General features: G+C 48.4%; 1 protein-coding gene across 7 annotated transcripts in view; it reads left to right on the plus strand.

Moving 5' to 3' along the window:
- Positions 1-8,841, plus strand: part of NRP2 (neuropilin 2) — a 90,607-nt gene extending 81,766 nt beyond the window's left edge. For 4 of the 7 annotated variants that reach the window (XM_069781659.1, XM_069781658.1, XM_069781660.1 and 1 more), the window contains 2 exons: positions 4,626-4,694; positions 5,316-8,841. In XM_069781659.1, coding sequence (XP_069637760.1) covers positions 4,626-4,694; positions 5,316-5,620 — 374 coding nt within the window. In that variant the 3' untranslated portion in view covers positions 5,621-8,841. Of the gene's footprint in view, positions 1-4,596; positions 4,695-5,315 lie in introns of all 7 variants that reach the window. The other 3 variants (XM_069781663.1, XM_069781664.1, XM_069781662.1) reach the window with 2 other exon arrangements.
- Positions 8,842-9,635: the final 794 nt, after the last annotated feature.

A 9,635-nucleotide genomic window follows, 5' to 3' on the forward strand; every position in this document is an offset into this window, starting at 1 on the left:
GCTGCGGAGGGTGTCCGGGCGAGGGGAGAGGCTGCTTGTTTGCTTTCTTTAATGCTCAGCTGTAGCCAAAGCACTGTTTTAATTTGAAATTTGGCAGGGATTTAGCCCTTTTGTAAACTGAAGTCATTGTGTGTTTCTGGAGGAGTGGGGAAGAGAGAAGTGAGGCAGATTTTCGGCTGGAAATAGAGCGGTGGGGGATTCAGAGGGAGTGTTTCTGCCTGGTGCCTGTGCTGCTGCTTTGAGAAGTGCTTCCCCGTTCACATTCACCCAGGGTGGGAGGTGTCGCTCCCCCAGCCCCCAGGGCTCCCAGCCGAAGGAGCAGCGCTGCGCCGCTGCCGCCGCCAAACGGAGCGGTGTCAAGGCGAGGCCACGGCGGCTGCTCTGCTGTGTCAAAACAAAATGATGTGTGTTGGAGTCGTGCTATTGCTGCAGAGAGAAAAGGGCTGGGAATGAGCAAAGGGAGAAAAGCGAGGATGAGAGCAGAGCTGGAGTGCTGCCTCTCTGCCAAGGCTGGGGAGCAGTAGTGTCTGACCCCGTTTCTCTGGGCTTAGCTGGATTTAATGTTTCAGGCCCTCATGGGTGCTGTTTGGCAGCAGAGCAGCTGCGCATCTCCGGTACTCCCCTTGCCGGTCAGGGTAGCACCAGCCGAGATGGATGTTGTAGCAGCAGAAGAGAGAGGTGAGCCCATAGGAGGGCACTTGCTGTTTTCAGGCAAGTGAGCAGTACACGGTTGTTTCCTCACTGTGGAAAGGACCAGAGAGCAGCCAGCTACCCCTCTTTTGTACCAGGAGGCACAGCCGCAGATGTTACTGGGGAGTGAAAGACGGTAGGTAGCAGAGCCCACAAGCCACCATCACCTGGTGCAGCCCTGGTGCAGCCCCAGAGCCCACGGACCCCTGTGGGAAGTGGGGAGCAGGTCACCAGGAGTGCATCCCAGGCGTTCTCCAGGCCAGACTCCCGTGTGCCAGAGAGGCTGCAGGCAGGCAACAAAAAGGGCTGGAAATTGCTGCAAATTTCATATATCATTTGGGAAAGGCACGCCCTGCCGAGGGGCTCATTTTGTTCACCTAGAGAGAGCCCGAGAGGCCACCAACTGCAAATGCCTGTGTGTAGAGAGATGCACAGTGACAGAGCTCTGCCCTGGGAAGGAGGGACCCAGCAGGAGGCAGCGCTTGGTGCCCGGACTTACACCAGACAAAGTCAGTTGAGAAAGAAACAGCAATTTTTTTCTCGATGGTGGTCATTTGCCTTGGAGGAGTGTGTCTAGGTTCCAGCAATTGAGACTGGGCAGTGCTGGTAACCCCGTGCAGGCAGGCTGGTGTTGAGCATGTGTGGTGATGGGAAATGTATGCCAGTCCATATGATATACTGGCCTCAGCTTTGCAGAGGTGAGCTGCCTTGGGCAGGTTTGGAGAGCTTTCCTGCAAGAGGCACATACATGTCTGTGGTAGGACACCGGAGAACCTCGTCTGCTCTTGTGCCTCCCTCGTCCACCCTGGCAAGGCAGATCGAGCACATGTCACCCCCCCTTCCCGTAACCCCCTCTCTGGCCCAATCTCTCCCGCCCCTGCTACTATTTTAAAACAGATGTACATTAAAGCTCCTTAATCTCTGGAAATACTAATTCTCTCCTGCTCTCCCTCCATGTGAGTTCATACGAATGTGGTACTTAAGTCGCTCCTTGTCTTTGATTAGAATCTCATCTTTCTTTTTCAGGTCCCGTAAATTAGCCTTTTAGCTGGCAGTGCTCTCAGATCCAACAGATAACAGCCTTTTCTCGGCATCTGGCCGTTTCCAACAGCATCACTAACATCATCTCTTGGGTATGGCTGGCTAGGTGCTCACAGCCATCATTTAGCACACACGCTTTAAAAAGGGCCTTTCACTCAGGAGAAAGTATTCCTCATGTTTAAATACAGTTTCCCCTAACTTTCTTGCATACCCTTCTCCAGTATATTTTTTTTCCTTTTAAAAGGCAAAAAGTCAATTGTGCCTGAAAGCTGCCCTTTAAGGAAGCAGCTCTCCACAGCACAGGGCAATGCATGTTTCTCCCATTCTGCCCAGCAGCTTGCAGGGCTTTTCTGGGGACCGCTTTCCAAGGGAGTCACTTCCCATGGCCTGCTCCACTTGTGACAATACTGCTGAGCCTTGTCACAACGGAGCCTAACTGATGACGAATAGCAGGCTAGTTTCTGTGACAGGAAATCATCTCTGCTAGGAACTGAACTGAGACCACCAGCTTCAATTCCCACAGACAGCCACACAGCCAGAGCTGGTTCTGTTAATGACTCGAGAAACCCCAGTATGGAAGAAGAAACATGGAGTTACAGTTTTCCAAAGCCGGCTTAGAGCCCTGCATGACAACATACAGTCTGATAGCAAGGAAATGGTGTGCGGGGAACAGAAGAATGAGGGCCTATCACGGGCCTGAGGAGGAAGGAGAATGGGCGAGGAGGAAGATATCATTAAAGCGGCACTTGGAGTCATATTAGCGTGGGGAATTGGGAAAATTGCTAGAAGAGTAAATAGATTTTGGGCTGGGCTTTTTGAATAAATGTTCTCTCTTTTCAAGTTTTCCCAGCGCTCCTTGCTTTCAGGCTGCAAGAACTAGTGTTCTTTTCAAAGTGTTGATTAACCGATACTTTGTTTTTTCTGGCTTTTCCCTCAAGGCTACCCTGGGAAATAAAAAAGCACCAAATTGCTAGCTTGTTCTCACACAAAATTTAGAGGAGCTACAATACGGAAAGGCAAAAGACTTCTAACGGCCTTTCCCCGCACGTGGGCTCCTTGGGCAGACCGTGGTCCAATTTCAACCTTTGCTCGTGTTCGAGCAACCTACAGTTTCCATAGGGTTGTGTGGGTGACACGGATGACAAATTTCACTGCTTGTCTTCTGACAGAGGACTAGCAAAGCAGACGTCTCCACGTGTGAACTGTTTTGCAAGCTATTTTTCCACATGTTCGGCTCTAAATGTTTGCAAGAGGCCCTCAGGCAGTTCTCCCAGCCCTAAGATGTTGCCATCTGGGCCTGTCAGTTCTGGAAGTGTTGAGAAATCATGTGAACTTGCTGCTAAAGTGAGGATTTACAGAAGATGGTGTGCACCTATGTTTCTTCAACAAGCTACCAGCAGCCTCGAGTCAGCTTAATTACCTGGCTCACTAGACACAGAGCTCATTATCAGGAGGGGAGAGTGTTGGGGTTTGTGTGTTCCTGTTGCCAGGTTCACTTGAAAATTCAAAGAAATCCCTTAATCTTTTGAGTGCAGAGGGCAAAAGACAATTCTGACCAAAGAATGGGTATTTGGGAAGGTATCATTAGTACCATCACAGAGGATCACTGCAGGCAGGTGTAAGGTGGGGTTGGGGCAGCATGATGTTCAGCAGAGCCCCCTGCTCTGGAAGTGAACCTTGAAATGTCACTGGCAGGTTTTGCCTGATACCATTGCCTGGGATAGCAAAAAAATGGATTTGACAATTCAGGAGGCCTTTTCAAGTCCTAAATCTCTGTGCAAATGGGCACAAATACTCATTTATAAGGTTTTTGAATAATTTCTTTGTACATGGCTTTTTAGGCACAAGTTACATTCTTTGGTTTTGGTTGTTCATAAGTAACCTCTTTAAACTCTTCTTGCCATTTTTGCACAAGATGCAAAGCAGCCTTGGTTTTCAACCACAACTATTTCAAAGGTGTGACTTTACCGCTTTCTAGTAGTCCCTGATTTTCTGCATTCCTGATCATTTTGAGGTGTCTTCTCAGTTGAGCAACCCAAGTTACAGTCAGCTTTGAAAAATCTAAGCAGATTGAAATGAAAGGGCATTTTCTTTTGGAAAAGAGCCATAGTAACTGTATGTAGAGATAATGCTAGGAAGACTGCACAGGAAAATAACTTAGTTCTGCTCAGATTACAGCATGTGCATTTGGTTACTAGTGCTTGATCTGAGCTGAACAATAAAAAGAAATGTCACCACTAAAAGGAATTTGGATCAGAGAAATGTTAACATAAATGCCTAGATATGGACACCCATTTCCCACTCTCTCCATTTCAACCAGCTTTTGCATTAAAACATATAATGATGGTACATGACTTCCTCAAATTACCATGAATTTATCTGAAACCCAAACAGAAACTGGGTCATTGAAGCTCTGTGTCCAGTAAGATGTATGGGAAAAGATGAAAAGTAGAGTGTGCTAAATGGATCTAGCATTAGTGGCAAGTAATGATAGGCACTAAGATCCTATTCAAAGTTGTAAGAATAATACCGCTGAACATGTTAATAGTGAATTATGGTAATTATGCAGGCACCAATGACAATATTTTAGTGCTATTAAAATTATCTGGTTTCTTTGCTTTCGCTTGCTCTCTTTTCTTCTTAAAAGCTAGTCATTTGGTGGCCATGAAATGGGATGTAGTGGGAAGATCCTGTTCTCTCAAGTGTGCAAGAGTCTTCACTGACTTTGGCCAAAGGAAGAAGAGGAAGAGTTCTTCCTCCTTCAATGAGGAAGAGCCTTGCAGTAGTTTAACTATTGCTTTCTTCTGGCCGGTCTCGCAATCCAGTGACCAGTGGCAATAATGCCTGCAAAAGGCCTCTTTAAACAAACAGCGCTTCCCATTTTGTTGTTCTAGTGAACTTCCCAAGAATGGAGGATGACTTTCTGACCTCTGAGCAAGACTTTGAAGACAACGATGATCCAGGTTGGTACCCAAATGCCACATGGGCAATTTATCTGGAGGAGCTTGTGTTTCAGTATCAGATGCCACAATTACTCACAAACCTCAGCTTTAGTGGGTGTTAGGAGCTAGAACACGCTTAAGAATGTACACTGAAGTGGTGGCTTAGTGTCTGGATGAAGACATTAATTTTCTTTTCTTGTTTTCCTTTTTCAACAGCCAGCAATCTTGCAAAGTCAATATATTGTATTTGTGTTAGGACAAGTGGAACTGATCTTTCAAGCATTAATTGCTGCTTGCATGGCATTTTGACTTGTAAATGGAGAAAATTAAGTCTGGGAGCTGTGACAGATTGTCTCCATAGTTTTGAACCCAATGGCACTTGAAGGGCCAGAGTTTCAGTGGGTGTAAAATGCTAGCATGCTATTTACATAGCCTGAGATGTAAAAGTGAATTAGGGTGCCTAACTTTCTTGGTAGTTTGGTGCTTTGCATTACTTCTAGACCTGGGTTAGCAAATCCCACTGAGATATACCCATGGTGGTGCTTATACTCTTGTAAGGCCATCACAACTCCAAGTAAGAAATGCATAAAGGTGGTGGAGGGGAAAGTGATCCCTGGATAATAAGTGCCCATTCCACTGCAGATTACTTTGGATCGGATAGGAACGACACACTGTTCTCTACTAACTCTCCAGGAACCCCGAAGCTAGACAAAGAAAAAAGCTGGCTCTACACCCTGGATCCCATCCTGGTGACCATCATAGCGATGAGCTCCCTTGGCGTCCTCCTCGGGGCCATCTGCGCTGGTCTGCTCCTCTACTGCACGTGCTCGTACGCTGGGCTGTCCTCACGGAGCTCCACCACGCTGGAGAACTACAACTTCGAGCTGTATGACGGCATCAAGCACAAGGTCAAGATGAACCACCAGAAGTGCTGCTCGGAGGCCTGATGGGTGCCCTGGGGATCACCCTCGGTGTTGCACCCGGTGAGGTGGGCTGGCGGGGGGGTACTTTTTTTGCTGTTTTCTATGGGAACTGAATGCCATAACGGGGAACGAGGGGTGTGGGAGGAGCGAGGGGAGGCGCTGCTCCTGCCGCCAGGTCCCACCAGTGAGTCACGCTCCGCCAGGACCGAGCGGGCTTTCCCGCAAACTGGACTGTGCCGGGCGAGGAGGGACCGAGACCCTTGTTTGTTGATTCATCTTCATTTTCTGCTGATGCGAGTGTCTGGGACGTGGTGAGGGAGACTGGTTTACCTTTTGGATGTGAGAAACTAAATGTTGATTGTTATCTCCCACCTCCTTTCTCTGGTGAGCCTCTGAGAAGGCTGAGGGATTTCTTCAGCCACCCTGTCTTTGGAAATAACACACACACACACACACACACACACACACACAGATGGAGACCTGATCCATTTTCGACCCCATCCAGATATCGTTTTAGCTGTAGGGATTTGTGCACTTCACACTAAGTCCAGGAAGCTACAGTTTCCAGTCCTGAAAATGGAAGCATGTTGTTACCTTCAACTTTTCTTCTCCTAGTAGGGGGAAAGGTGGGATACTGGCTTTAGTGTCGATGGTAACAACAGCCCTTTCTGAAATCATTAAGAAATAAAATAGAAAGGAAACCCTATGTGTAGAAGCACCTCTTTGAGAGAAGCTGAAGAGCCTTAAAGTGATTTGTGAATAAGAGCCATTTATTAAATCCAGATCTTGGATTGCAACAGCTGAGGCCTTCATCAGGAAGGCCTTTCTTTGAATCTCCCACCCCTCTTGATCCTGCCCTTTTTCTTTTTCTTTTTGCTATAATGAGAAAATTGCAGCAAACAAAAGATAGAGCCTGTCAAGCTGCCGGTGCTCAGGCGACGGCTTTGGAAAGGGGGCTTCGCTCGGGGTTTGACTTGAGGCACAGTGCCGAGGCCTCTCCGAAGTGCCAGGGAGGGAAAATGAACAGGGAAGGAGGCTGGAGCCATGCCCACGGCTCCGGGAGCCCGGCTGCTGCACCCGCTGGCCCCCCTCGCCTTCATGGTGCTCCCCTTCTCTCTGGAGCTCGGGGGGCACGAGCTGGTGCCGTCAACACCGCTGGACCAAACGGCTGCCGTCGTATCCCCTTTGGAGCAAAGCTGCGCTGCTCCTGATCAGTAGCAAAACCCAGAAGTTTTATTTATGAGCTGTGTTTTGTTTTACTTTGAACAAGTGCCTTAGAAGAAGTATTTTTCCTCCATCTGATGATCAGTGCTGTATCAGACAACAAGTGAGGCCTTCGTCCTTCCCCGGCAAAACACTTTTCTTCACCGCTCTCTACCGGGTAGAGCCCGGCTGAAGAAGTCTGGTCCTTCTACTTTCAAGTGGTCTGGCTACATTGTCTGGCAGCTGATACCTCTCCACTTACCACTGTGCTGTGGGAGAGGAGTGTTATGAAAACAATTTAATGGAGAAAAAGAGTTCAAATGCTGGGGCCCAAACCAATGCCTTCATTTCCAATTCAGTACAGACAGATCACCCTTATCAGCTTGCACATACATAAGCGAGAAACCTTTCCAGCATGTTGAGTTTGCTTTCCAGGGGCTCTTTGGAAACACCTGACATGTCCTGACTTTACATTTTGCCTAGCAAATAGTTTGGGTTGAGGATGGATTTTTTTTTCCTCGCTAACCGCAGAGCGCCGAAGGTGTGATGTGCTGTGAAGCTCAGTTTGCAGAGCCCCTGCAAACACATCCTGTGGGAGGGCAGGTGTTTGGGGAGACGAGCAACATCTGGAGAGGAGATGAGCACGGACAGTGCCACAGCTGCTCCTCCGTGCCGTGGGAATAGGAACATTTGTCTAGTGTTTCATGAAGAGCTCCATCAGACAGCAAGTTTTTAGGAAAAAAATCCATCTTCTCCGCTGTAAGAAAGACGCATGTGTTACTGGGGAAGTAGATATCAGCAGCTGTGTCGTCAAAACATCCACGGTTCATACACGCACACGCAGAGACGCGCACACACAAAGACCTTCATTTTTTTAATTCACGCTGTGCACCCAACAGAAACAGCAGTAAATGTATCTCAGATTCCCCTTTCGAATCACCTTATTTCTTTTGGCATTCTTCGTGGACAAATTCCGCAGGGGTGTTATTTTACTGTACAAAAGAAACAGGCAGTAAGAGGAAATGTACCAGACCATTTCAAAGCTGGATTGCTGCTGCTTGATGATTTTATCCCCTTCAAATCACAGGAGAGGGGAAGGATGAATGGAAAAGGACCATACAGTAGAAAAGTCGACTTAGGCAAACCATAGGAGAAAATATATAATTAAAAAGGTGACGTTATGGTGTCTCGTAGACGTACAGAGAGAAGAGTTCGTATATACATATATTCAGAAATAGTGTGTTTGCACACGCACGTGAATTCTCTGTATGTATTGTGTATGTGACTTCTTATTCCGTGGGACTGACTCGTGTTAATATATCTCTTGATCTGGGGCAGGAGAGTACTGCTGATCTTGGCACTAACTTGGCATGGGCCCAGCGAAGCGTCTGCCCTGCGTGTCCCACTTGCCCCTTCCAGACGGGGCAGGGCCTACGCACATTCGCTTGCTGGGCAGGAGCAGGCCAATAATGCTGCAAAGCTGATACCTCACTTACCTCTGCTGGGTGCTTTACTGTTCTTCTACGGAAAACTGTGTTTGATTGTAACTTCAACAGGGAAAAAAAAAGAAAGTCGTCAGTGCATTCAATTCATTGCATCCTCCTCTGCAAATAGATTAGGTTTGCTGATCGCAATTCCCTCTGTGAAATTCAGAAAAGAAAAAAAAATAAGAAATCGGTGTTAATGCCTTTGCTGAAATGGGCTGTTGCCTCCACACCCTTCCCGTGGCGAGGACGTGTTGCTAACGGGCGGGCTGCAGTGCTGGGTTATTTAATTTTGTGGGAAGGTGTGGGGGGTGAGCATGGGCAATCAAACCATTAAGAAATTATATGCAGAAATGGAACTTCTCCAAGGTTTGCAGTTCAAGGTGTTTGACCGTTCACTGGCTGAGCCAGGACTTATGGACTTACAGAGCTTTTACTGTGATTCTTCGGTGTAAAAAAAAAAAAAAAACCAAACAAACAAAAAAAAATCAAACTGTGTTTATATGATTTGTATAAAAACCTTTTAAAATTACTATTTAATAAACATTATGGTAGAGATTATGTTTCAGTGGCTTTTTTATTGATGAAAGAGCCGCAACAAGGAAACCGAACTGAGAGGGCTATGGGTGGCCAGAAACCCCAGGGAAACCGAGGCACAGCTGGAGACGCACAGGGCCATGCCCACCACGCTCCTTTGCTGCATGCTGCGCATCTCTTTGGGTCACTTCGGGCTGCCTGTCACCCCGAGGTGACGCGGGGCTTTAATGCAGACCCTGTGCACACGTGTCCTCCTGCTCGGACACATCTCTCCTCCCAGAGTCGGGGACAGCTGGAAGCTGCTCTGCCCCAAGAGCGACGCCTGAACACAAACCCAAAAGCAGACACAGGTCCCTTCCTGCCACCCCGCACCGCTGCCTGATGCTGCCAGCGATCCTGCAGAGGAGTGTGGGTTTAGGCTAAGAAAAACATAATTTAGGACTGAAAGGGCTCGGTGCTGAGCAGAAAGGTGCAGTCGAGGCTTTGCAGCGCAACCACATAGCGGGGTAATGGCCAGCCGGGGGGATGATGGCTGGGGGGAGGACACTGGCTGCACAGGGGACTGGGGGTGACTCAGAGCACAGCAGCACAGCCACCACGCAGGGAGAAACCTGCACCCCCTCTGCCTCCTTCCAGCCAGCCTCAGGGGCGTGCAGGGGGCCAGACTGTCCCCGCTCAGCCACCTCACCGGGGTGCAGGTGCTGGGTGCCAGCGTATCCCTGTCCTGGTCCCTGCGATGGTGGGCAATGACCGGGATGGCGCAGTCCTCTGTGGTTCGGCTTCAGCCTCACCCTTGGGGGTCACAAGAGGCGTTA

Source organism: Haliaeetus albicilla, chromosome 4, assembly GCF_947461875.1.
Source record: "Haliaeetus albicilla chromosome 4, bHalAlb1.1, whole genome shotgun sequence".
Taxonomy (NCBI): domain Eukaryota; kingdom Metazoa; phylum Chordata; class Aves; order Accipitriformes; family Accipitridae; genus Haliaeetus; species Haliaeetus albicilla.